Genomic DNA, 27,343 nt, shown 5'->3' with positions numbered 1-27,343 from the left:
GAAGCCTCCATTAAATCTGTTTTTACCTGAATCCAGGAGATACAAGGATAGCCTGTAAAGTAGAAAAACGGCTTTATGGCCCATTTGACTACTTTATGATATAAACAGGCAGAAAAAAAGTGGTTTACGCAACATTTTTATTTCCATTTTTAAGATGCCTCTGAGAGCTAGAGAATGGAAGGGTATCAGAATACAGTTATCTCAAAATCCCCTCAAAATAAAGTAATAAAAGTGTTACTGTTAAAGTGATATTAATTTAAGCAAATATAGAAATTAGATAAGTAGTTGGGAGGGTTTTTTAAATAAAATATTAATAGTCAGGTGTCAGTTATATCTACATATTCATACAAATTTTATTTTTCAACTTTAAAAGAATTACTGTCTACTCTGATCCTTCTTGATAGTATACAAGGGGCAAGAAATTAAGAATCCTAGACATCATAACACAAATGAACAAAACTGTCTCTTTTTAAGAGACAGTAGTATTTGATAAAGTGGGGATTTTACATTGTAAGTAAAATACTCTTTAAATGAGCAAATGTCCATTCTGCAGAGTATATATATCTTACTGTGGTCAATGCTTTTTGTTTTTGTTTTTTTTTTACAGGGCATTGCTCAGATAAACCTGACTGATGCAGAGAGTTCTGGTGAGATGCAGCTTCACTGGTACACTGTTCAGATCTTCACTGGTTCAGAGCCCCAGAGAGCAAAGACCAAAAACCAATGTGAAGACAGTATTCCTCAGTCTTCTGGAAATGTAACTACAGTTAAAACAGTATGGTTCTAAAAAAGGGATTTGTTTACTTTATTTGACCAGCAGGGTGGTTGTGATCTTACCTTGGGTGCACAGGAATTGATAATTTAACTCTTGAGGCAAGAGCTGGATTTCAGAAGACTAATTGAAAACTAGATCATGCCTGGACAGGTGCTTGAAATAGTACCCTGTGTATGTTTATATGCACATTTCCTGCCCAACTAGAACACATTAAAAACTTCTGCCACTGCACTTGGAGAGGTTGTCAAGAAAGGTTGTGCAATTTCTATCCTTGAAGATTTTTTCAGCCCTTGACTGGGCACTGGACAGCCTGACATGGCTATGGTGCCTTGATTGCTTTGGGCAGAACATCGGACTGGGTGACCTTCAGAGGTCTCTTTTGTCCTAACTTGCTGATTGATGCTCCACRGTGAGGTAAAGTCTGCCCAGTTTCTATGACAAGTTGAACACCATGTACTTTTTGATTGCTCAGATTCAAGACAGATTTTTTTTTGGTTGTGGTTTAATTTTCTTTTTTTTTTTGTTTTGTTTCATTTCTTAAGGAACTTATTATGGCTTTGTTTTTATTTTGTTTTCTCTGCAAAATATACATTAAGTACATTGTTTTTTTTCAAACAGTTTTATTTGAAGTCTAATTTACCTTTCAGGATGCAGTGACAGCCCTGCTAGCCAGGACCACTGCACAGCTGGAAGCAGTTGAGAGAGAGCTGGCAGAAGAGAGAGTAAAACTGGAGTACACAGAGGAGGAAATCTTGGAGATGGAAAGAAAGGAAGACCAGGCAGAAGCCATATCAGAAAGGTAAAAATGGTTAAAATACCTCGTCAAACAGATAATAACTAATACTTCCTCTGAGATATTTACACTATGGGCATAGTCTGAAATAAAGTGGGAAAAACAATAGGTCCTTATTCTGAGATCTGCTCCCTGTTAGTGCTACAAGTATAAAATTCTGTTATGTCATGATCTGCAAAAGGAGAAAACCTTTTTTGAATAGCTGGTTTAGAGGACCTGGAATTCAGGGAGTGGGAAAACATTGCTATGGAGGCAACTGTAATGGGTTTGTAACAGCCCCATATTAAAAAGTTTGGTGGTGACATGAGACATTGTTAGGGTTAGTGTTGCAATTTCATTCTAACAATACTCCTAGTTTGTTTTTTGAATTGTGTTGTTCTTTTTGTTATTATTTTCTTAGTATTGTTATAAAAGCCAGAACACATGTCTTAAGAAAACTAGGGAAGGTGAATTTTTTTGCYATGAAATATATTTGCTTATTTGCATTTGCAGAAATGCAAGCATGCTATATTCTCTCTTTTCTCATTGAAAGTACTGTGTTTYTATTGGAGAAATAATGCTCTAAAATGATGAATGAACTTAGATAATGTAATAAGTAAATGTAATGCATAATWGCATAGGATTTTTTTAATACCTACAAAATTATTGTTTTGTTCTGACTTTAGGAGCTGGCAAGCAGAATCTGTTGACAGTGGATGCAGTAATTGCACCCAGACCAGTCCTCCTTATCCAGAGACTTTTTGCGGGGATCCCTTAGCTGGACACATGTTTGCAACTCAAGCAGGCCAGTACAGTTCTGGAAAAATGCAGCCTCCACCTCTAAAGGTAATGAGAGAAGACACTGCAGCATGGAAACTGCCACACTGCATGGCACAGGGAGCTACTGCTGTGCCTGGAGTGTGGCTCTGGGTTGGTCAGGAGAGCAAGGAATCAGAATGGCATTAACACCCCTGTGTGTGCACTGCCTTCATGAGAGCTCTATGGCTGTTGAGTTGGTAGAAGTGCACTCTTTAAGGCTGGGGTTTTTTTGTTTGCTCACTACTTATTTCTGAACAGAATTTGGCAAACTGTTTTTACTGTGGCCTTTATCTAATCTATAAATATGTGCTTGTATCAATTTCTGCATTTGCCTGAAATTGTATCAGAAAAGATCATGATCTTTTCAAGTGCTCTTATTTCTGTAAGAAATTTTGAAGGAATTGTGAAGAAAGAAACTTTGTTTTAAGACTTGAGTTACTGTTTCAGTGTTATAATAACTTTAAATAATTGTGCTGAAACTGATGTATTTAAAATCTTTCGTATTCCGGATATGAGGCACTGAAAATAATCCTTCACAAGATGAAATCATCAGACTTCCACTGAAGTAGAGGAACATAAGCTGTTTGTATTGCCTTTAGGGAAGATCACACCTCTTTTTGAGGAGTGAATTTTCTATAAATTTGGAAGCTTTGCTAGAGTAGACTATGATTTCTGTTTTTCTAAGTATTTTAGTGTTCTTGTATATTGTGTGAACAATCTTTCCGTTCTTATTTTTTCCTTCTCTTTATTTAACTTTCTCTAGTTTTAAGGTGGTTACTTGCTTCAGAGTCAYTGTGCTTATTGAAAGGTGACAGTTTTCTTCTGTTGAGGCTGGAGTTCAGGTGGTAGTTCAGTTAATGCCCAGATTCCTGAATGGAATCCTTGTGCTCTGCAGCTGTGATACAACTGCATCTCATAATTGCTGCTGTTACAGCAAAGGCTTCTGAAGSGTAATCTTACAATTTTGAGTGACCTAGTTTTAAAACTTTTACAAAAGTGAGGTGATTCATCCTCTGCTCTCAGTGCTCATTCAAATTTGAATCTAGCTAGCAGAGCAAGTCGTTTACTTTTGATATTGTTGAAATGTCTGATTGTCTTTGCTAGGAGAGAGAAAATAAAGAAGAAATAAAAAAAAAATCCTTTGTTGAAATTTTAGGTGGATAAGGAAACTAACACTGAGGATCTGTTTCCTGAAGAAGTTGTTATTCTTCCAAAAGAGAGAACCAGCCGCAGGCCACGGGGTTCTGCTTTTGTTCGTAGTAGCACAATTGTTCGCTCCCAGACCTTCTCGCCAGGAGCACGAAGTCAATATGTTTGCAGAGTGAGTAGAGCTTGAAATGGAGGAGGGGGAGAGGTCTCCACACACAAGTATGTTACACATTTTTGATAATTTCTGTGTAAGACTTTTGCATTGGTGAGAAACATATATTACTTTTTAATACTAATTTTGAATTCAGCTTTAATTGAATTTAAACACTGCAGTGGGGCAGAGATTCCCTAACTCTTTTTAAGAGTTTATACCTGGATGGATTTAACTTGTTATTTAAAAATCTGATAAATTTGATATTAAGCTCTTTTCCCTGGCAACCTTAGGGCAGTTCAGTGCTGTCTAATGAGGTATATAAACAGTTTAGAAGCCATGTTTAATTTTCACATACATAAAAGTTTGGAAAAGGGGAAAGTTTGGAAAAGTTTGGAAAGGGACTGAGTACTTACTTAATTAAGAATGCTTAAGGWTTATTGCATAAATATTCATACGACTCTGATTGCTGTCACGAGTATCAGTCATAAGGTGCCTGTTACAGTGGGACACAGGATTCCTGGGTGCACTGGTGCAAATATTTGGGGACCAGCACAGCTGTTTTCAAGCTCATGTTTATTGTTTGCTGCATTCAGTGGCAAGACTTGTAAGMAGGTGGCTCATGGTACTGCAGATCAATACATGGGTATTGGTTTTGCAACATTGGTGAAATGCACATRGCTTTGATATGTACAWARCTCTTTCATAAGCTCTTGAAAGCTTTGTTTGGTAATTCAGGAATGATTTTTAAATTMTGTGTTTTAAACAAGGATCCWCTGGTTTTTGCTCTCTTATTTATTTTATATGTGGTTCATCTATGGACCCCTTCAAATTCTTCATTTTGATTTCTGGATTATGTATCAGTTGATAATTGCACAGTGTGAGTAAAAAGTCCTAACAAACCAAGGGTAGCACCAAAAGGAAAAGATGATTAAACACCTTCTCTTAGTCCATACTTACTTAAAATCTGATGCGGGGAAAAAGTTAGAGACTGTTGTTTGTACCCATAACAGTAAATGCTTTAGGATGAARTATTAGTGCTTTTAAGTCCTTCCTYCCCCCTTTCTTAGGCRACATTGTCTTGGACATTTGGTATAATGGTTAGTGAAACTTTCCTGTAAAATATTGATGGTTTTTAAGTTTTCTTGAATTATTGTAATACTATCTGAGCACTGTTGTATATAAATATTTTTGAATAACTAAAGCTGAAAAAAATCTTCTGTTAAAACAAGAYAGTTTCCATGTATTTTAAAAAATAAATCTCAAACGCGAAAGAAAAAAAAACAAACCAGATTTCTTAGTGAAGATGATCTTGTAAGCAACCTTTATTTTCATATTTTTTTTTCTAATCAGCTGTATCGCAGTGACAGTGACAGTTCCACCCTGCCAAGGAAGTCCCCTTTTGTCCGGAATACCTTGGAGAGGCGGACTCTACGATATAAGCAGGTATGCCTAGGAAAATGATCTTYAGTTTTCATTAAGCTGCTAGAACACTGGTACTTTTTATACTTAAGCTTTAGATATCTACAAGTACATTCTCATCCTTTTAGGAAAYGTACAAAACTTTTCCAATGTAATTGGGGGAAGGATGCATGTTTTGGGTTTGTTTKTGGCTCTTTAAGCTAAAAGGTAGACATAAAGTAGTGAAATACAGTTCTGAACAATTCTAAAGGAGGCAAAAAAGTGTGGCAGACAAAAATCAGTTTACGGGGACTGAATTTCTATTGWTTTAGATTTTGATAAATCTTTAAAATCTAGTTTATGGTGCAGGGTGCAGGTTCAAAGACATGTGAGAATGTGACATTAAGATATGAATCTCCCCTGCCATGCAGCCTAACAAGTAATAGTATTTGAAACCCAAGCATTCAGGAATGAATAGGGTTCAGCTCTCCTTTTGCCTGCCTGCCACCCCTTGTGCTGTCCAAGAAGTGGGCAGATGAGACATTAATGTTGTGGATTTAAATAACATGAAATGTAGTCTGGTCAGCAGAAGTTAATGCCTTGCTGCTGTAGGCAAGTAGAAGKCCATGCCTCCCATTTTGATTCAGAATGTACCTTTAAACCAATATTGAATAAAGCTCTTTAAGAGGAGTCTTGCTCAGTGCAGTATTTTCTGATGTCAAGATGTCATTATGAGTTTTTTGTATTGCAYCCCTTTTATTATCATCACAATCTGGAATTTTAGTCCATAAACTTCATTAGTTAAATATTTATAAGTTGAAAGGAAACAGTAAAAGAAAGTAATAGAAAGTATTAATTGAAAAGCTTTATGTATGGTACAGAAAATCCCTACAGCTATCTAGCCTTTTCTGGGGGATGTAAACAATCGCCAAAACTTAATGTGGAAGACTTTGTGTATGAAGTAAGAGCAGAAAATGTATGACCTATATAGCTAAAGACTGACCAGCTAAAGACAAACTATGTTGAGAGTAATATATTGTGCATTTCMTTTGAATCCTAATAACACAGCAGTCCTGCAGATCATCTTTGGCTGAACTTATGGCAAGGACATCTTTAGACCTGGAGCTGGATCTCCAGGCATCCAGAACTCGACAGAGACAGCTGAATGAGGAGATATGTGTTTTAAGAGAGTTGAGACAGCGTCTGGAAGATGCCCAGCTCAGAGGGCAGACAGATTTACCCCAYTGGGTCCTTCGGGATGAGAGATTCCGAAACTTGTTGAAGGAAGCAGAAAGACAGGTATGGTAATATGAAATAAGYACTCAGTTTGCTCAGAAACTTCTGATTTCAATATGTTATGATTTTGATAAGATGTCTAAGGAGCTGTTTGTACAGAATTTCCAACAGTGAATGTTTCTTCTATATTTTTGAACATAGAACAGTAAAAAATTATTATATTGATTATTATCMAACTGTGTATTTATTTGAGGACAATTTTTGGAGAATGGCACTATTTGCCAGTGGCACTTCCTGTTTTGTTTTGGAATTTTTTTTTTTTTTTGTTTCTATTTGCCAGTGGCACTTCCTGTTTTGTTTTGGAATTTTTTTTTTTTTNTTTTTTTTTTTTTGCTGTTCATTTGTTTTTGTTCAGGTATTTGTTATTGAAACATCAATAAATTTTCTTTCATCTGGTATTTGAAAGAAATTTTGCTGATTTGATATTTATTTTTTTACAAGTCTTTGGAATGTTCCCTAAGTATGTGATGTTTGTCCCCCATTTTTAGAGAAAGAAGGTGGAGACAAAGGTGGCAAAACTGCACAACAGATAAAATTGTCATTAGATTATCAGAGACAAAGACTGAGCCTGAATTTTTAGTAAGATCTTGTTTGACAGATCTGTGTGCAGTAAATTGTCAATTTAATACATGTCTTTTTGAAGACCATTAATTAAACAACTCAGTCTTTTGCATTTATAGTTCTTAGATGATCAGCTGTTTCAATGTGCTTTTGAGGTTTCACTGTGGTGAGCGAGAAAAAGAATCCRTTCTTTTAGTGTGGATGTTCTTGTGTTTTATTTATTCACATGCCCATTTTAAGCGTTATGTTCTTGTTTTCAGACCAGACAGACCAAATTTGAACATCATCAAGAGCAAGCAGCTGAAAAAATGCTAAAGAAAGCATCGAAAGAAATATACCAGTTGCGTGGGCAAAATCAGAAAGARCCTATTCAGGTGCAGACTTTTAGGTAAGTGGTAATGCATACTGAAATAGCATAGCAACACTTCATTAGACAGGTTAAAGCTTTCTGAAACATTTAGCTTAAATTTTGTGTGTCTTCTGATAGCCAGTAATGTATCTGGATTTGGACATGTGTTCCCTTTTGAATTCTTTGTTCTGCAAAGTGCCAAAGKAAGGTAAAATTGCAGTGTTACAATTCTAGTATACAGAAATAAATTTAAAAAAAAWTTCAAATGCAAACATAGCTCAGGTGATTCTTCTATCTTAGCCTAGTTGCTGTGAAGTCCAAATGATRTGTCAGTTCTTCAGTACAAGCCTGTGGGCATAAATACTCTGTTTAATATAATACRTAGAAATTACTAGTAACACACTCTMMTTAAAAATTACTCAGTAATATTAGAGCTTTCTTTCCAGAAGCTTTTTCTTTGGACTCTGTTTCCAGAGTTGCCATCTTTTTTCCCCCTTCTTTTTTGTAGACATTATTTGCAAAATATACAAGGGTGAACTTTGCATTGCAAAACTTGTCGTGTGAAGCCTTTTTTTGATTAACTATGACTGATATTCAGTGAGTTGTATAAAGCTTCACCTAGATTTTCAGAAATAGTAATTGTGTTCAGTGGAATGTTACCAGAAGTATATATTGAGGTTTAGTAGCTTTTGAAAGTTTGTTGTACTCAAATAAACTACCAGTTCAGTATATAAGTAACCARTACTAACCATTAATGAGAGTAAAGAAACCATGTTCTTGTGGGGAGGAGGGGAAACATAGGCATAATTTTATTTACTTCCTTTTTCTCTTGTTTTGGTCACAGAGAGAAGATAGCTTTCTTTACAAGACCAAGGATTAACATACCTCCTCTGCCAGCTGATGATGTATGACATGTTGCATTGTAAACATGAAGTATTTATCGCTTTTATTTTAATGAAGTTCTTAGATTAGACAAGTTTCTTTAAAAAAAAAATTGTGCAAAAGCTAATATACACGTTTTGTAAAAAATAAAAAAAGTAAAAAAAAGTAAACGTAAACAAAAACATATATATAAATATATATACATATATATTTTATAATAGCGACTGCAACAAGGCTTGGTTTTTCCTTGTTGTGAAACTGACATCTCTGAAGACAACTTATTTTATAAAAGATCGACTATCCTGTTAAGAGCGTGTACAGTTTTTATGCTGTTTTATTTGACTTAAAGGCTGGAAGACAGAAACAAAGTGAGTTCAGGCAAATTCACTGTAGTGTAATTTATTTATAGTGCCTTTTTTCCTTGAAGGAAAATACCTACTTTAAGATGTATTTTAAGACTGAAATTTTGTTCCTCAGTATTTGTCATACAGTAGAATGGAACCATTGAGCTGGTTTTGTTTCTGATACCTGAAATGAAAATACTATGTTCTAAAATTGTCACTTTTTTCAGCTTTATTATCTGTAGCTTATTATGTACATTGTATTCTTTAGCACTGTCTGTGTTATAGCAAAATATTATCACCTGCAGTGTGTTTAACACTAATTAGAAGTGATGTTAAACATTGCAGAACTCATTTGCATGTTCTTACTGTGCACTAATAGATTGTTTTCATTTCAGTTGTGTCTAAAGTATCTTTATATTCTTAACTAGATCCTCAGTTTAAACGGGGGAAGGAAAAGGGTGACAGGTCTTTGTTTTGCTGTTTAATGAAAAGGGAATTAAAGGAGCACTGTGAGCTAGCTTTGTGGAAAGCCTGCTAATTTGTACAGTTTGGAAGATTCTCATCTGATTCAGGAAAGCACATGTATTCTGACTGCAGAAAGCAGCTGCTTAAAGTAAGGGTGCTCAAACACATGTTCATCCTAAAGGATGTGCTTTGCGGTTACTGCGTGTGAGTTCTGTTGAACAGTGGCACTTTCCAGGAGGAAGGTGTATAATTCTGGAAGGTACAGCTCACTTGATTGCTAGCTGGACCAGCTAAAACCTGGTAAGAAATGATTTTACTTGTAACCATCCATTTTAATGAAAGACTGTCACCCTAAATTCCCGAGAATGCCAGTTTTGTGTCCTTGCATCCTGCAAGTATGTAAAAATACTTCTTTACTAAGCTACTATAATAGAGTTTCTCATATTTTTCTAATTATACATTACCTACAAAGAGAGGTGCCCAACACAAGACTGACTTTGCAAATTACTGGAATCTCCCAGAAGAAAGATCATGTTGTCTCTCAATTAAAGAACAAATTGGTTCCAGATTTTTTTATGTCAGGAAATCAAAACAACAAAGGCCAAAAATTAAACAGACMCATCCAAATATTTTTTAAGTAARTTTTCTTTGTGAGTTTCAAGAGCTTAGATTGTTACCTTGTCAAAGGCCAGGAAAACCCGGAAGTGAAATTGAAWTACTTTTACTTATCCATGCTGAGGCAAAAAGTAACAGGGAAAAAAGATTGTAACCATAAATGTTAGTTAACACAGACATTTAATTTTAAGGTAGTATTTCCTGTTTCCTAATATGGCCTATAGTCATTACAGGCATCAAGTGTTGTGATCATATAGCAATATATATGAAATTGAAGTGTATTTAGCATTTACTGTGCTATTCATCCTGAAGCCTGTTTTGCCAGTAAATTATGGTGGGTGTATACTGGGTTCCTTGGGCACAATTAGACATGTTCAGAAACTATGCAGATAAAAACCAAATCATGTGAKAAATTTGTAGTGTTTGGGTAAAAGTCTAGGGCCAGCAAGCTTTTCAGTGCTCATTACTTTRAAAGACCAGTTAGTCAGAATTTCTCTTCTCATTTTCAGGGGAGGCTGTCACTTAGTAGTGTTTATCCAAAGTTACCATGCAGTGACAGCAGAAGTGTTTGCTGTGTAGTAAGAACAGACAGCACCATGTTCCTRTAGGGCTGGTCAGGTACTGGAAGGGGTTGCCCAGAGAGGTGGAGCACTCTGTCCATAGAGTGGATGAGGACTTAGCTGGATATAGCCCAGAGCATCCTGGTCACATTAGGCCTGCTTTGAGCAGGGGTTGGGGTAGGGACCTTTTTACTGCCCTAAACTGTTCTGTGGTTATAACCAAGGAGCTGTGTCCAGTGGTCTCTCTATCAGAGGGTTTTTAAATGGTAACCGCTGTGAGATGTTGTCAGTGTATCTTGTGGGTCTGTGATTCTGACTGCTGTAATGAGTTCTGTCTTGATGTGGTAATGAGTTATCATATTCAGTATTCATCTCTCTTGTTTTTGTCACAGTTCTGTATGATTGTGTCATTTTTGTATTATTTGAAATTATTTCTTCTATAAAATAAAATAATTTGCCATAAATAGAAAAATGAGTTTTCTTATATGTCAGAGATTTTTTAAATTTTTTATATTTGTCACAATCCTGATGCTTTCATGAAAAACATCATATTTTGAATAACCCTGTCATTTAGTTTAATGTAATGCATTTTCAAATAAAGGTAAGASAGGAAATCTGGGAAACTGAAGACCTAGAGGGGTTATACTGAAGACCTGAAAGAGATGCAGGGTGTAAGGAATGGMAGGTATGTTCTTCCAAGTGCTTATMACTCAKGATAAGTTGACAGGTATAGCAGAAGCTTGTAATTGAATATTCCCAGAATTCTTGGGTAGYTCCACTTACAACACTTTGAACTGCCTTTTTTTCATAACAAACCTTTGTAAATTTGAATTAAAAGCAAGTTGACATTATTAGTTCTGTAATATATTATGACTAATTTTAAGGTGGAARTCACTCAAAAGAATACCGATTGACTTTTTTAGGCTGGAGTTTACYGCTGCTTTCACAAAGGAAACATTAAATCTGCATAATTACAGAAAGGCCATTTCTCAGTTTCCATCTGCAACCCTAAGTTGCAGGAGCACAGGCAAAATCATAGCAAGGACATGTGACTCCTGTCTCTCCGGTAYTTGCAAGGCGTCAAGGGTATGACAGAGTTGAGGTTATTTTTAAACAGTCTGCTAGAAATAGTCATTTGGAACAGCCACCGTCCCTGTCTTGCTGCYGTCAGGAGCAACAACAGAAGTATAATGGGTACGTTGGGTTGTGTTTTCTCTTGACAGAATGAAGTCTTGTTTGTATTTCTTGCTGCAGTTCTTTTAAGCACTTTGCAGGGCTTAAAGGTAAGTGTAGTTTAAAAAGAATAATTTTTTTTAGGAGTTAGATGAACTATGTGTTTCATTTTCAGTGGATGTAAAACCAAAGTTTGAGTTTTTAGGGAAGAGGACCCATCACAGCTTGTTTTGACAACAACCTCCTTTCTAACTATAGTGTTGCACATCTTTGAGAGGAAGAAACATTTATAGCGAGACTTGAGAAACTGCAGACTAACAAAAGCAAGAGCAGTCTTCTCTAAAACATCATGTGAAGAATTTTTTTTTCCTGAGATCACACAATTGACTGAGGACTGAAGAAAATACCAAGGAGTAAAGTTGATTTGGTTTTGGAATCTGTAAATGCCAGTTAAATCATTTCCTTGTACTTGGAAAACGTCCATATTCTTGGATTTAAAAGCTTCTTAGGAGCTGGTTCTGGTTCCTTATGATTTGTGAAAATCTCTTTCATTTAAGCATACATAATCAGTATCATTTTCAATAGAGAACCAGGTGTTCTGTTCTTTTAGTTTGTTTGCAGTGTGACCATCCAACTAAAAATGTACTTTTTGTAGGAGATTTAATGACATCAGCTACTAGTAGGCAAGATAAAAACAGGAAATTAATTTAGGAAAGCCTGTCCTGGAAAAAAAATGGGAGATTGAGACCCTTACAGTCATTTGTTAAGTGCASAACATTACTATTCTGTGTCTAGGCCACAGTGTTTGTGTTCAAGTGTGTGTCTTTGGCATAGAAGTTCCCAGGTGTAGATGTTTCACCAAGTAAATGCTGCTTCCTGTTTTCCTTATTTCCCTCTCATAAACTGATGGAAGGAAATTGCAGTTGTATTATCAAGAAAATTAATCAAGTGCTCAGTGTTTAGCTTCCTTCACAAATTCAATTGGCCTATTAATACTGATTTTAATGGGCACAAAGAGCAGACACTGGCAGGAAGCTGGGACTTGTATCACTTTTCCACATTCCACTGGCTCCATGGTTATGAAGGCCCGGGGCTGTTACTGGTCTATGAATAGTGGGGATTATGCTCTGCAGTGGTGTGTGTGAAGGGCACAATCAAACCTCTTCTCTAAAGGCCTGCTTCTTGCTCCCCAAAGGTGTGGGAGCTTCAGGTGAAGTGTTTGAATTTCACAATAAAATCCAGTGTGTGGCTTCTGCATGGCAAGTCACGATCAGAAATACATAGCACATCACACATTACTACTCGAACACACTGGGACAAAAAGGTCTTCAGAACAGCAGTCCTTTGACTTTGAAGTGTGTGGAAGTCACGTGTGTGCCTGCAGACACCTGTGGATGTTTCCATGGGTGTTTGTGCAAGACCTCCCTCTACCTGGCTGTTTCACCTGCTTGGGAGTACAGAGCCCCTGCCCGGATACCTGTAAGGATAAAAACAGACTGCACAATGTACAAATATGGGAAGGTGAGTAGTAAGGTGGTCAATGTCCTGAAATACAACACACTGCACACRTACAAACATGTACAGGGTCTTCAGAAAGAAGGCCTGTGTCTTCTTTCTGAAAGAAGAAGAAAGAAATTACCACTTCTGCCCTGTAGAATAGAGCCCTCGTGGCTTGYACAAAATCTGTGCAATTTGAAATTTGGAAATTCTTAGCTTCTTATACAAGTATTGTATTTGAAATCAGATATATGACTGAGTATGGTAAAATTCTTAAATACCCCTCTTGCCCCTCAAAAAATAAAAATGCTCRAAATTACAGTTCTGAGATGCTATACTCAGTTAACCAGAATGGTGAAAGTCAGGCTAATTGCCTCTTTTTAAAATATTTTTAGAAGTTCTAGCTTTTCAGTATTTGGGAAAGCTTAAGTTGAAGCTTAAGGAAAAGTAGGCTGGCAGATAGGAGAGGACCCTTCAAGCAATGGCAGTTGCAATGTAGAAAAGGCAGAAGGGCAACAAGGGGAAGGATGGATGGTGGGGCGAAGAAGAAGTTAAACTAACAAGGATGAAACCTTTAAGAAAAGCCTGCAGAATACGAGTATGACACAGATGTAGGGAAATCAGTCTGAATAAGCTTGTAATGCAGTTCCAGATGGAAAAATGCAAGGGATGGTGAAATTGCAGTTTGTGTCATTTTCAAGCTGCTGTGATTGYATATTATATAGGGCACCCTGGGCTGTCGAGTCAACAGGAATCCTTGCTGGCACGCACACAACCTACTTCCTATGATTTTACCTCGTGAAAAAYCTGCATGTTGGTGCTGTTGCAAAAAAATGCAGAGAACCCTTAGCTCAGGTTAGGGAGGCGGAAAAGCAGCGTGTGCTGCGATGGTGACGGAATGGGCAGGGCAGGATAAAGAGGCTTGCAGTTTAATCCTGCAGGATTGCGGGCTGGTGCGGCTCCCCGATCAGATATCCTATAGACGGAGGATGCAGTCACATGATTGCTGCTGCTTCCTCCCCATGACATCACTGCTGCTGCAGCCATACCACCCAAGGAAGGATGCTATTAAAATCATTGCGATTGGGCTAAATGATGTTGCATTGCAGGTAAGCAACATAATTCTTGGAAAAAAAGATCATTTGCCAGTTGCTCTTGTGCTGTAGTCCGGGAGCTGCAGCTCCGTGGGGCAGGATTTCTGCTGGGAAATAAAGCGGCACATTTTCTGTGCAAGCATAGGGTTTGCAGGTGCAGAGGCTGCCTGCTGGCTCTGTGCTGCTCTCCCGGCTGACATCTCCGGTGGAAATGCTGCCAGATGGAGCTTTATAGCTAAAGAAGGCCCTTTGTTCCCTGTATTTTCCRATGGCTCCTTCGGGTGGCTGCGGAAATCTGTATTTACGTGAGCAGCCATCATCTTTCAGTCGTGCAAAGAGAGCAGCAATGGTGTTTTGCTTGCAATCCCTGCTTTTTTTTCCGCCCTGGATGCTTAAAGGAAGTTGCTGTTGTGTCTAAGCTTATAAAGAAATGAGGATTAAGTTGTGTGAGAGGTTAAGAGGTGTATTTGGGGAAAGAGGCTTTGCCTCTCTTGTTAATTTTTGCTGATGTGGTTTCAAAGCACCTCGTCCGACAGGTTTCCTGCATAATTTGCAGGAAGAGGTCAGTAGTAAATTTGTAGTAAAAGGTCAGTTTTTCYTCGTCCAGTATAAATGAAGAATCCTTTTCCAAARGGAACATACGAGACGACARGTGGATTTTTGCTTCTTTGCAAAAYGCCTGTGACCAAAAGKCTAAAAATCCAYGGTAAACTCTGCTTTTRGACTTAATATTTGTGGAAGCAAAGTCCAGAGTCTGTTTCCCTGATGTGGATGTTTAATTGTGTGCTCTGTACAAATACATGAATATATATCTGTAAAAGAAAAAAATTAGGATTCTTCTATGGGGCTTTTTTCTGTATAGCTTTCAAAATAGATTTTCGGGTTTTAAAATTTTGAATATTTTTAAATGTTAYTCTAATACAAATGGTACAATGTGAGAAACTAAATTAATTTTTGACCTTATACTAGTCAGAAAAAAAAATATGGGTTTTTTTTTTAACAATTGTGATAAATAATTCTGTGCCTTTGCCAGATAACAGAGGATGACTCAGCTGCAGCTTCATCTGGCAGAGGGTCAGGTGACTCTTTTTACTCCTGGTCTACAGGAAGTTCTTTTTATTCTTCCAAATCCTCTTATTTGTTCAAATAAATTTCTCCCACTGTTGGAAAAATCTGAAAATTTGGCAGGCCTAGAGTCTGTGTGCTCACCCATACATTCAGGGGGCGATATTTTGGATCTCCCATGCTGAAGGGGATTGTACATCCCAATGAGAGGTGAATTCTGGTTTCCAATGATCAGGTATTCAGCTGTGTCAGGATCAGAAAATAAAGTGGGGGAGGAGTAGATAATGAATTATTGAAGTACAAAAGGACAGTGRTTGTTCCAAACTGAAGAGAAAAATAAATTTCAATTTTATTTTTCTCCAACAGGACCTCTCTTGTTTTTTCAAGACTGAGCCTCTGAAGTGATAGAAATCCAAACCTGTTGCTGCATGATGTGATGGGGGCGGGGGTGGATTGCATCCTGCCAGTGCCAATGCTGGGTTTCATCTCCTTGATTCCCTCTGGAGGCAAGGCTGGCTCAGTTCTCTCCAGCTCTGGCTGTGAGCCGAGCGAACCTTGGCCCTTTGCCCACCCRGGGCTGCCACGCTTGGGTTCTACAAGTGCTGTGGGTTCCTCCTACTCCAGATCGTGGTTTAGTGCCCCATGGAAGTACGTGCCAGGCTGTGGTTCTCCTGGCCCCTCAATCTGAGCCAGACATCTGGGCCACAAGGCAAGGCACCAGCCTTGTAGCTACGCTGGGGGCCCTTGGAAATTAAGGACATAATTGCTTTAAGAGTTTTTCAGTGTAAAAGGGGAACCCTGGAGACATTCCCAGCTGGAAGGGGCTCTCCTTGGTAGCACTGGGGTGCCACGTGAAGGCTCCAGCACTTGGCCTCATGAGTACTCGGCCCCTGTGCCCATCTTACAAAGGCTGTACCTTTTCAAAGGAAGTTACTGGTAGCTTTTAAAAAGGGACCACAGGAGAATGAGATGGTGAGCATCGACCATGGGTCAGAGAATTTCCCCTCTGCCTGAACCAAACAGGCTCCTCGGAGTGCTGTGACCTCCTGGGGCTGGGAGCTGCTCCATGTGAAGCTGTTTGCTGACCTGGAGGGGAAAGGGAGCAGGATCCTGACTTTAACCAGGTGCTGTAATGGGGGAAAGGGGATCCCTCCAGCCCTCAGTCTCCTCCACAGTCCAGAGCYGTCTTGCTCGTGTTGGTGGAGCCTCTCTCAGATCTGACCAGCTCCCAGCTCAGCACGGTGCTCAGCCCTCAAAAGCAGTGTGGTACCCAGAGGAACCAGTCCTTCTCCTGGTTGCTTTTGCCATCACGCTGCAGCTTGTGGGGTGCCCAGCAGGGRTGTGTGTTTTAATTTTTCCTCTTTGTGAAATGGGATCAGGTTGTAGAGAAGGAGTCCTAATTCATTTTTGGTATGTGTATACAAACACACCGGGTGTTGGTTTTTTTCAGCTTTCTTTATTTCTAACCTAGCAGAACCAAAAAAATCACACACAATTAATGTCAAAAGAGAGGCTGGCCGGGTTACAGTAGGCTGCTATTCCTAAAGCACTTTTAACATTTTTCTCTTAAGCATCACCCCAAGGAAAGGGTTTCCCAGTCCTGTAGAAGCAGGAGCTTCCTGTCCGTGGGGTGAAGTAATTTCTCTGTAGCTGTGCAGCAGCATCAACTGCTGTGCCCCTCAGCATCAAACACAGCAGTAAAAACCAAAAGTGCCCTGTGAACAGAACAACATTACCCTCCTGTGCGAAAATGACTCACAGCCCCTGTCAAATCAYGAGAAGTGACATGGTAGAACAGATTAATGGCTTTTCCAGTGTGGGTTTATCAGCTTTATTTCAAGCTGAAGGCTTGRAAAGGTTTTCAGCAAGAGGTACATTGAAATGCCTTTGAACATCCCATTTCGGGAGGGAACTGTTTGGGAGTAATTCTGTACCAGGACACTTCCCTTCTGACAGTGCAACTCTGTTCTCTCTGAATGCATTTGCTTTATTTTATTTTATTTCTTTTTTTCAGTTCCAAACTTGGTTTTGCCTCCTTAATCTTTATTTTTTTTTTAAATTGAAGAGACAAAGAGCAGCACTGGAACCCCAGATCTGGTGCTGCAAAGCTGAGCTGTGTGTAGCATGAGGAAGAAAACTCTGTAGAACCCCTGACTCTTCAGACGTGGCTTAGAGCTCTGTGGCAGTAAAAATAGTGGGTTCAGAAGGGAAATTCCCCCTCTTATTTGTGAGGCAGGGAAACCAGAAATAGAAACCATACATGCTCCTACACTGCTAGGACTGGTTTCCAGTGTGTCCAGGCTCCTGAAATGTAGTTTCTCACCCAGAAGCTGAAGGCYTCCAGAGTTTTACCTAATCAAATCTTGCTTCCTTCAAGAAGTAAAGGAGTGTGGTGTTGATACAGTCCATGGGGCTCATCTGCCTGAGCTTCTGGGCTGCTAACAGAGGGGCATCCTTTAATGAAATGTTTCAGCTCAGTTCAAAACTGCAGATGGATGTTTCAGAGGCAGTGATTCTTCCCTCCTGCTTTTTCCACAGCCTCAACATCTGCACTAACAAATAAATTTATTGGAGGGACTTTTAAGACTCACTGGAAACAGAGATGTGAGTTTAAATTTTTTTTATACAGAACCAATTTTGGCAAAAATTCCATTTGGAGCTTGCAGGGAAAGAGCTGGGATTTTTTTTTTCCAGTTTGCCTTTCTGATATAACTCAGCAGCTGAACTARTTTTGCTCAGACTTTCCAAGAAAACTTGTAGGGGAAACATGATATTTCATACTGAAAGAAATTGGTTTCTAAAGGGAGAGTCATTGTGGGACGGAGCATGGAGCAGGATGCCAGGGTATGATTTACCTCTCAGAAGAAGAGAATGCCTGTCAGGAGGAGGAAAGCAGGGAGTCTGGCTGTCATAGAAGGGTGGGAAGCCCTGTTGGTTGGTTATGAGCTCTGGGGTGCTCTGGTGTSCCCCATGTCACCCCCCTGTGCTCCTGGCCAGCCCTGTTCTCTCTGCTCACCCYGTGAGTGTGTGTGGTGGCTGAGGAGGGGCAGCTGAAGGCTGTGGTTTGGTCAAGGCAGTGCCTCAGTTTTCTGCCATTTATCCCCAATGATCCCTCCTGCCTTTCCCTTCTCTCCCAGACCCTCTCCCCTGTGATCTGCTGCTCTGTGTTTTKTGAGCTCTGCTATGGCTTTGTAATTTTTTTCCATAGGGGTTATTCAGGGTAAAGCTGAATATCAAAGATGTGACTGTGTTTAGCKTGACCACACGATCATAGCTGGAAACTCCATAATATGTGGTGGTGGGGCCATACAATAAAATGCTGCAATATTTTACAGTACTGCTGCTGATAGTGCAGMCTGCCTGTGCTAGTGGGGTGAGAGACTGAAGGTTTGCAGGGCTATTTACTTGTACCTGGAGGCCCTGCAATCAGTCCCTGAATTGTTGGAAAGGCATTTGCCAATTTTAATGTCTTGTTTCTCCTCTGTATTTTCTCAGTTTATAGGGAAAACTTCTTCCCATGTTATGTTTCCAAAAGAGGTCTATAAGTGGGTTCAGCGTTTTCTGCTTTTTCCAGGAGTCTGAACTTGGTAACTCTAATTTAAGGCCATTTTAACACCTTTTTATAAACTTTATCATTAGGACAGAAGTCAATAACTCAATTGGCTTGTTCAGTCTGAAGCTTCTAAATTTAATAATCTTAAATGGCCTGTAGATACTTTATTTAGAAAAGCACCCATTTAACTTGCAGGGGATTCAACCTGCTTTCTTTTGCTGAAGACTTCTTCCTTGTAAAATCACCACCCAACAGCCTCTCACTTCTTGTTGAGAAGGATGTTTAATCACTGTTTGTCTGTCTCCTGTATCCTGTGTAATATCACTTTGCCATTTCTAAATCATCTTCTGTGTGGCAGGTGGTGGAAGGGGAATTGCATCCACACCAGCTTGGCCTTCCTGGCTCTGGGCCAAGCAGATCTTGGCCTCTGACTCTTCCCCAAGATGTATTCCCCTAATCATCTCCCTGCCCTTTTCATTCATGTCTTTCATGGTGACCCTGTTAATAATCTTGCTCAGGGTCTCCTCAGCTGTCAGGCTCATTTTCTCTGGCCATGTGGCGTAACCATGCTCTGCTCTAGGAACTTTCTCYCTCAGCCTTATCCTCTTAGGGCTCTTTCTGAACAGACTCTTCCAACCCAAACCATTCTGTGATTCCGCTCACTGTGCTGGCAGCACTGATCTGTTTGCCTGGATTGAGGCCCTGGGAGGAGAGTGCTCTGCATCCATCTGTGTGGCTGGGTCTGAATTCTTGGGAGTGGGGATGGATGGATGCTGGCAGAGTACCCAGCTCTTGGGAGGAGGCGCCTTTGCTTCACAGATCACCTTGAGCAGATAAAGGCCATGGGGCTGGGGCACCATGCTTGGTCCTGGAACAGTCAGTTCAAGTATTAGGGGCACAGAGTGGCAAACCATCTTGCAAAGGGGTCTTGTGATGATTGCCAATAAATTGCATTGTTGTTAAATTGTTCATTGTTGTCTGCTACAGAAAATAAATCCCAAGGATTTTCACAGCCCCCATGCTGCTTCATTTTTTGCAGTAACTGCTGTCATGTCACACCACGTGAGCACAGCTCATCTGACCAACCATCCACGTCAGTGGTGGGCTCAGCTCTGCTGGAGTCATGATTGAAATGATCTTGAATCATTTCAAAAGCTTTGTGCCTGGAGTAGGATCTCCTCTGTTCTGAGCATTGAAAAGCCCCGAGACACACCGTGTTCTCTGCTGTGTTGGCTAACACGTGGCACATTTGTAAGAAATGCAACAGGTGATGCTTTGGACWTCCTCCAAATGTGAGTTGTGAAGCTTGCAACTGGCATTTAGGCTTCTGCTTTCTTCTCCCAGCCTCTTGCCAGGTACATTTACCCGTTATTCCACAGCTGAAGAGAGGAATTCTYTGCTGCCTGCATCCTGTCATATTTTACACAGCAACCCCCACTTCAAGGAAAACAGCAAAGCGTAGAGGTGAACGTTTGTCTGCCAGAAACGTTTGAAGTGTTGAAGTAATTCAGTAACTGAGATCTGTTGAAAGTAACCTGAAACTAGTTGGAATAGCATTAAAAATCATACTGCCTCCTCAGTGCAATGTATCCAATTAAAACAGAAAACAGGATGAGGAGAACATGGCATGGAACTAGCATGTCTAGCAGCAGTAGGCCAGGGCCAAGACTTTTCCTTTGATGGCTGTTCAGCTAGTTGTTTTCCATCAGTATCCTTTTCAGCCTCTTTGAACCATGGGATGTTTTGGTCTGTGCTTGCCATGTCAAATACATTTCAAATCTGATCAGTCAGTCAGCTTGCTACCTAGAGCATCAGTTCACTGTGGATTTACATTTGCTCGTGCTGTAACTGTGCTCTAAAGATGAGAGTTTGTCAGCATTTTCACTGGAAATGTGAATTATTGYTCTTCTATAAATGTTAGCTTCAAGCTGATGCCAGCCACATGATCAGTTTACTCACCATGACACTTGCTGGAAAAATGTGACCCTAAATATGATAATGCTACTACCTCTTTATTCTTTAGAAAATAATGAAAAATGAGTAACTGTGACRAGATCTCGTGTCTATGCGGTACCTGCTGAGCTTGTTGGCATGTCCTGCTCCATCAGCAGTTCCCTGTGTTCACACCCTGGCTTCTGTAGTTTGTTTGCATGAATCTCCTTTTTCCTTTACTTCTTAGGTGATTACTTTAAAATTATCTGGTTTCCAGCAATCATAAAGCTTCACAGGCTAATATTTGGACCCTTACTTCCAKCTTGCTCTCATGCTGCTCCTCTGAYATTTGTAGGRTAACTGACTCTGGCAYGGTTAGCTGGGAGATCAGGGACTGACCACCAGATTGATCTGGCCCAGGATTTCTGGAAAATGCCTCAGGTTTTGTGGAGCCAGGAGAGCCTCTGTCAGCAGGCACTATTGCCACTCTAGCGCTGTGACCTCTCTGGATTTGTGACTCAATCCCTGCCAGGACTTTGCTAYATCTACAGGGTCACAGTGGTCTGGCATGGATCTAAATCCAGGGAAGTCAGCTAACCAGAACCCTGTGAGTTCCAGAGATGTGTGGTTCAGTCAGGTTTCTTTGTTTTCTAGTTCAGTTTCTAGAAAGAGCCTGTTTTCAATTATTCTAGCAGRATATTGACTCAAACATTCAGTTGTAGATACAGTGAGCTAGTGAGTAAAAATGAATGCTCACTGTTGAGGCTCCCTTCTGTGCTGTAGGAAATAAAATGGCTGATGGAATTCAACATGGATAAAGGTAAAGCAAAGGGGAAAATGTCCCCAAGAGATGACAGAATGATGGGCTAAAACTGGCCAMTCTCAGAGAGTCACACTGCTCAGTGTTGGATGTCTGCCCAAGGAAAAGCTGGTGGAGTGCCAGAAATAATTAGGAAAAGAATACAGGGACTAAGCAGGAAACAGCCCTCACACAAATTATGTTGCATCTGCAGAAGTAGTGGAAAAGACAGCAAGGATGTCTGAGACATGGTACAACAAAGRGACAAAATACATATGTGATACAATTCCTCAGTAAAACTCAGCACCTTTCTGTGTTTGTAATAAGCTCKCTCAGAGCATCYAAATATCTCAAATGCTGAGGTCTGYGGAGCTGCATTTATAACTAATTCTKCATGTCATGGTATTGCAATGTTTTCTTCTGAATTGGTAGTGTTGCACTAATTAGATCAGATGAAAACCTCTGACATCTCTTTGTGATCAATAAACAGAAATTGTCACTTCTGGGAAGTAATTTGTCCCATTCTGATRTAAATTGTTCAATTCCTCTCATCAGCCATGAAAGGAGTCTGGGTTTTAGTGTCCAGAGTACAGTGCAGATTTCTCATGCTAGATGAGACAACCAACACCACGGATGTTTGTGCTCTTGTCATCATTGGAGTGTATTGCTGCGGTGCACCTGGCTGCAATTCAGGTTTGGATGAGATTCATTTGTGTGTATTAAAATATCTGTACCTCTCTGATTGGTGTAAAGCTCCASTTCTGCTGGCAGAGCCAAAATCTTCTGTGCAAGCTTCACTGGGACGACAGGTTAGCTCATCCTGAAATAAACCTTGAAACTTATGACACATATCGAAGTAAGGTGAGAGAAATAAATGGAAAATAAAGAGAAAGAAGGGGATAGTTACTATGCTTGGTGCTAGGATATAAGAAGGAAACTCTGTGGTACTCAGTTCAAAAGCGCTGTAGCTAGGTTTTATTTGCTAAAATTGTGTTTTGCATAATCTGATATCACATCTCTGCTTTCAAAAGCATAGAACCTGAAGTGAACTTTAGGGCTGACAATCATCCAGTTCACTGCAATTTCCATGTATGCTACCCTGAGTTCCAAGTTTGTTTGTTTTCTTAGTCTTCCATGGCCATGTGGTCTCTAGCACATTTTTTTTCCTCCTTGCACGTGTCATGCAGCACGTATTTTTGGGGTAGATTCAGACTGAAATTGTGATTATCCTACATACTTGTGGTCTGGCCTGGTRCTATCCATCACAATACTGTCATGTGCTGGGCACTGACAACATACTTAAAAAGCTATTTTTTATGTGATGTAACTGGCATGATGGGCAGTTTTCCTGTGGCATGAAGGAAAAAGTGCCAGTGCTTTCAGTGTAAGGGTTTCCAGAAGTTTGTTTATTGAGCAGGGGGTGCTGGCTTGTRCAGGCAGACAGCCTGAGCTGCATGTTCTTTACAGGCTCTTCTTTGCTGTATCCAAAGAATAAAGTGAAGTAATTGAGCTGCAAAATATCACAATGTTACAAAGTAATAATCTAATCCTTTCRCCTCATTTCAGCTTCCCTTTCCACTCTTACCAAACACTGAGCTCAAGGTCCTCTTGCAACTTCAGCTCCTGTTGTCAGCCCTGTGATCCCCCCTTCAGATTCCCATTTCACTCAGCAAATGTGGGAGCTTGGCCAAGTATTGCTGTTCTCAATTGTCACTCCTCCTAACTTCTGCTTTTTAAATCACCCCAGTCTTGTGGCAGCTAATTTGTGCTCTGCAGTTCTGCACAGGACACCTGCTCTGCACTGAGTTTCCTTCCCCAGGCTGTGATTCACTTGTTTGGTTCTCTTTCAGGCAAACGTGCCAAGGTGCTGGGAGATTACTCCATTTCCGCATTTAAAAGGGTTTCTATTAAATGCTGACCTGTCAGATAATGCTTTTCTGAGCTGCTTGTGCTCTGCACATTGTCTGTGTCATCCAAAAACTCTGCACKGTGGAGAGCACAGACTGACAAAGCTGAGTATGCGCACCTACTACATTGTTAAAGTCATCACTAAGGCAAAAAATTAAATGGTGAGGTTTCAGATAAAACAGTTGAAAATGGGGAGAGGGGAAGGAAGGAGACTCTAAATAAAGAGGGCTGAGCAGAGTATCATGGACAATCCACTAAAACCTTTTCTGCTGCATTTTGGCTGTTCCGATWACAGAATTGGAAAATTTCCTCACAGTTTCAAAGATCCAAATTCTTGTGAAATTCCCATTTCTAAATCTGGTGGAACCAAGTGGGTTGCAGTCACTGGTGTCRTGCTGGCCTCATCAGTGACCAGCAAAAGTTCTCCTGTGTCAGTCAAGGAGCTCCAGGCTCTGCAGGAACATTCTACACAACCCCTAAAGTCTGTATATGTCCCCATTCTTTTTATCGATTTTCTTTTTCTTTTTTTTTTTTTCCTGTAGCTCCATGATAACTTTTTTTTTAGATGCATCATTTCAGATTACAAACCCTACATATTCTCTGGAAGACTCAATTTCCCAGGCACCTATTTTAGAATGGATGGGATTAACCATCTTTAGAGCAACAACACTTTTTAAAGTGATGTAGAAGTGCACTCAGCTGCCTCCTCCTGCCTGGCTGCTGGAGCCCTTGTGTACCCAGCTGCCACTTTCTCTTGTGCAGATTCAACCAGCAGCTGAGCTGTATCCCAGAGGCACACACACAATAACTCTTCAATTGGTGTGGGGGGTGAGCTTTGTTCCTGGTCATGGTCTTCATATTAGCTCTGGCAGATTTGTGTCTCTTACATATTTTGATTCTCATTTCTCCACTTTTGCCTGTGTCRTTCCAATGTTCCTGATCAGACCACCTTGCTGGAATAGACGTTGTCATATTCCTACATGCCCTCATCCATTAAATGCCTCTGGTAACTGTTGATTGTAGTTTGGAGACAGGTATCTTCTATTTCCTCTTGTGCTTTAGTAGGATATGTGGTAGATATTTCCCATCCTTCTTTATTAGAAACAAATATGAAGAATTTGTGTGTGTGTCCCAGGACTGCTTTCATGATGTCTTCACTTCCTGGCTTGTGGAGGTATTTYGGAAAACTCGGTTCTGAAATGGCAGAGCTGCATGAATTTATTGACCAACTCCTTTTTTCCTCTACATGCAGATCCTAATATGGTCAATGCAGGAGACATGAATGGTTCAGGGAATCTGATGGACTTTCTGGATGAGCCTTTCCCAGATGTTGGCACTTAYGAAGATTTCCATACCATCGACTGGCTGCGGGAGAAGTCGCGTGACACYGACCGCCACCGAAAGGTAACGGTGTCAGGCTTTGATTGCGCCACAGCCCTTGGCTTACAGCTGTCCTGCAAGTGACAAAAACAAGCATTTTCCCAAAGTTACTGATTCCTGCCTTGTTACATGACTTGAGGAGAACTTCTAAATACATGGATGTGGGATGTCCTGAGTTTGTAAATWTGTAAGGACTTCTGCAACTTAATCAGCTGAGTATCTCTGAATAAATTTTTGGGACTGCAGGAAGTAGAGAGCAGAGAAATTGTATGCACCATCTAAGAGTTTAATTACTGTAAACATTGTACTCTAAAACTGTCAACCTGAATCAGCAACACATCTAGATATATATATATATATATATATATATACATATGTTTAATTTCAGATTACAAGCAAAAGTAAAGAATCCATATGGGAGTTCATCAAGAGTTTGCTGGATGCCTGGTCAGGATGGGTTGTGATGCTGCTCATAGGACTGCTGGCAGGTATGTATGTGTTGATGCTACAGCTGGGCCTGAAGCATTTCACCAAGGTTGCTGCAGTACCATCTGCTTCTCCTTGTGCTTCATTGTCTCTCCATTGAAGCTTTTTGTTTTTAAGAAAAAAAGACAGCTTTGCAGTCATGCAGTTATGATCCTTAATAAAAATACCTGCTTGCAAAGTCTTCTGAGTGCTGACCTAGAAAAAATGTTTTCSCCAGTAGAGGGATTTTTCTTTTGCTTTGGGAAATCTGCATTTGAGTGCTTCATAGTTGATGGGCTACTTTGACTTTCTGAATCTTTGCTTTGCAGAAGTCTGTTTCTTTTGTAGGATTTGTTTTTCTTGTCATCACTTACTTTAATTCTGCAAGTAGAAAATATGATGTGGGGAAAATGTTGGTTGTGGGCTCAGAGGGGAGCTTCATAAACTGCTGTTTCCACTGAGTTATCTTCTTTATGTATGTGTGAAGGCAAAATAYAGTTTCAGACTTGGTTTCAGATCTGCTTCCAGGCCAGGCAGACATCACATATTTAACAACCTGCTCAAACCCACATGGCAAATTCATTAATTTGTTCGATTTCTCCTGTCTTCTCCTCAGTTTAGCACATCTTCCAGCTTGGAAAGCTGCACTTCTCTGACCCAGCTGAGACAGCTGCCATTTTTTATGCTTTTTCAGTGATGTCAGGGTGCTCTTATGTCATGCTGCTTGGTAAAAGCACCATGTGAAGTTTCCCAGTTTCCAAGGAGTGATGGGAATTTCCTCCTCAGCATCTGTCAAGTTAATATGTTTGTTACAGTTGGTAGGAGCCTCAGAAGTACTGGAGAAGTTACTGAGAAAACATTTCTGAAGTGACATGTTTGGCAAATTACGTTATTTCATAGAGATGTAATTATTTCCASAAAAACTTTGTTGGGAGGGTGAGAWGGGAAGAGAGTCTGATAGACTGCTGCTGAGCCCTGCCTAAAAGTCAGGATTGRTCTCATCTGGGATGGAGAATTCTGCTGCAAATAAAATTAGAGCCCTTGAGGACTCTAATGACCTCAGTAATCCTCTCCCATACAAAGAACGTGGTGTACATGCTCACATTCCCATTTTAGCAAAAACATCCCAGAAGGTTTGATTCAGTTCTAGTTTGCAATGAAACCTTGTGCTGAAATCCTCAAGGTTGTCAAAAGCTGGAGTCAAAGCTCTGATAAGCCCTAACACTGATATGCCAGACTTGGGAATGGGGGTTTAGGGTAAACTGCAGCTGAGGTCTGGTAGCTTTTGCAGTCTTTTCAATGGCAAGGGTGCAGAGGAACACATTTTACATCAAATTAGACAGGTATCTTAACCAGATTTCGGGGAGGAGGAGGTGGTGATGCAGTCAGGAGGCACTTTGTGTTGTTTTCCTCTCTTCTTTAAATATTTCCTGCTCAGAGAGGAAGGGCAGCTGTGTGATCAGATGGGATTGCATGGACCAGCCTGGCTCCTCTGTGGTGTTGACCAGGAATAACCTGGCTCAGTGGATGGGCACTGGGTGAACTCTTGACCAGTTGTGTCCAGGCATTACTGGAGACAAGCAGAATGTGTGGGGGGAATGGGAGAGAAAGAGAGAAGTGGCAGGAACAGTTCCCAGGGTCCCATGGATCATCCTGCCCCTGCTGTCCCTGTGTGGGCATGGAGAGCAGCAAGATGGGACTCTTGGGAAGAGGGGCAGGGGCTCCCACAAGTTTCCAAGAGCACTTGGGTCATTTACCCAGGCCCAGGAGATTAAAGGGAGCTTAACTGATTTAGAAGCCTAAATCCCATCAATTTGGTAAACYTTATCTTTCAGATTTTGCAATTCTTCAAAGGCTGTGCTTCTGCTACCAAAATGAGCCAATGAGGCTGAAAACGGCAATTTTTATTCTCCAGTGCCTCTGCCACTGGGCCCTGTTCTCTTTGCAGTGTAGCTGCATTGGGAAGGTGAATCTTAGGGTTCTGACTTATTAGAAAAAATGGATTTTGACCAGATTAGGTTTCAGTTGATTTATGACTCAGCAGTGTTGGTCACCACAGAGCCACAAGCAAGCAAAATATAGCTGATGGGAGGAGCTGATGGAAGGAGGAAGGAGAGCACCATCCATTTGGCAGCATAAAATGTATATATCACGTCATACATATATGTATCTTGTAATTTTTGCAGTGTCATCAAACTTGCATCCTTTGTTAGTCCCAGAAAATTGTGAGAAAGGGACGTTTAGAGGGGGCTCTGCTCTGGGTTACAGGCAGCACCARTGCATATCAGAAATGTAACAGCAGCCATTGGGATCAGACATGGTTCCATGAGTGAGGGTT

At 40.3% G+C, this 27,343-nt stretch overlaps 2 protein-coding genes across 5 annotated transcripts in view; both read left to right on the top strand.

Moving 5' to 3' along the window:
* The window catches only part of WWC3 (WWC family member 3), a 99,767-nt gene extending 89,147 nt beyond the window's left edge, over positions 1-10,620 (top strand). Inside the window, exons 16-23 of one of the 3 annotated variants that reach the window (XM_057389733.1) lie at positions 608-775; positions 1,423-1,574; positions 2,234-2,393; positions 3,523-3,687; positions 5,020-5,112; positions 6,136-6,366; positions 7,185-7,312; positions 8,118-10,620. In XM_057389733.1, the coding sequence (XP_057245716.1) occupies positions 608-775; positions 1,423-1,574; positions 2,234-2,393; positions 3,523-3,687; positions 5,020-5,112; positions 6,136-6,366; positions 7,185-7,312; positions 8,118-8,184 (1,164 nt within the window). In that variant the 3' untranslated portion in view covers positions 8,185-10,620. The remainder of the gene's footprint in view (positions 1-607; positions 776-1,422; positions 1,575-2,233; positions 2,394-3,522; positions 3,688-5,019; positions 5,113-6,135; positions 6,367-7,184; positions 7,313-8,117) is intronic. The other 2 variants (XM_057389726.1, XM_057389717.1) reach the window with 2 other exon arrangements.
* A 3,208-nt stretch (positions 10,621-13,828) lies between these two features.
* The window catches only part of CLCN4 (chloride voltage-gated channel 4), a 40,437-nt gene continuing 26,922 nt past the window's right edge, over positions 13,829-27,343 (top strand). The window contains exons 1-4 of one of the 2 annotated variants that reach the window (XM_057389708.1): positions 13,829-13,918; positions 15,335-15,401; positions 24,413-24,564; positions 24,929-25,028. In XM_057389708.1, coding sequence (XP_057245691.1) covers positions 24,421-24,564; positions 24,929-25,028 — 244 coding nt within the window. In that variant the 5' untranslated portion in view covers positions 13,829-13,918; positions 15,335-15,401; positions 24,413-24,420. The remainder of the gene's footprint in view (positions 13,919-15,334; positions 15,402-24,412; positions 24,565-24,928; positions 25,029-27,343) is intronic. The other variant, XM_057389699.1, reaches the window with a different exon arrangement.

This window comes from Malurus melanocephalus, unplaced genomic scaffold (assembly GCF_030028575.1).
Source record: "Malurus melanocephalus ecotype Western Australia unplaced genomic scaffold, MMel_1.1 scaffold_1, whole genome shotgun sequence".
NCBI classification, from domain to species: Eukaryota; Metazoa; Chordata; class Aves; order Passeriformes; family Maluridae; genus Malurus; species Malurus melanocephalus.
This window is presented reverse-complemented; position numbering and strand designations above follow the sequence as displayed.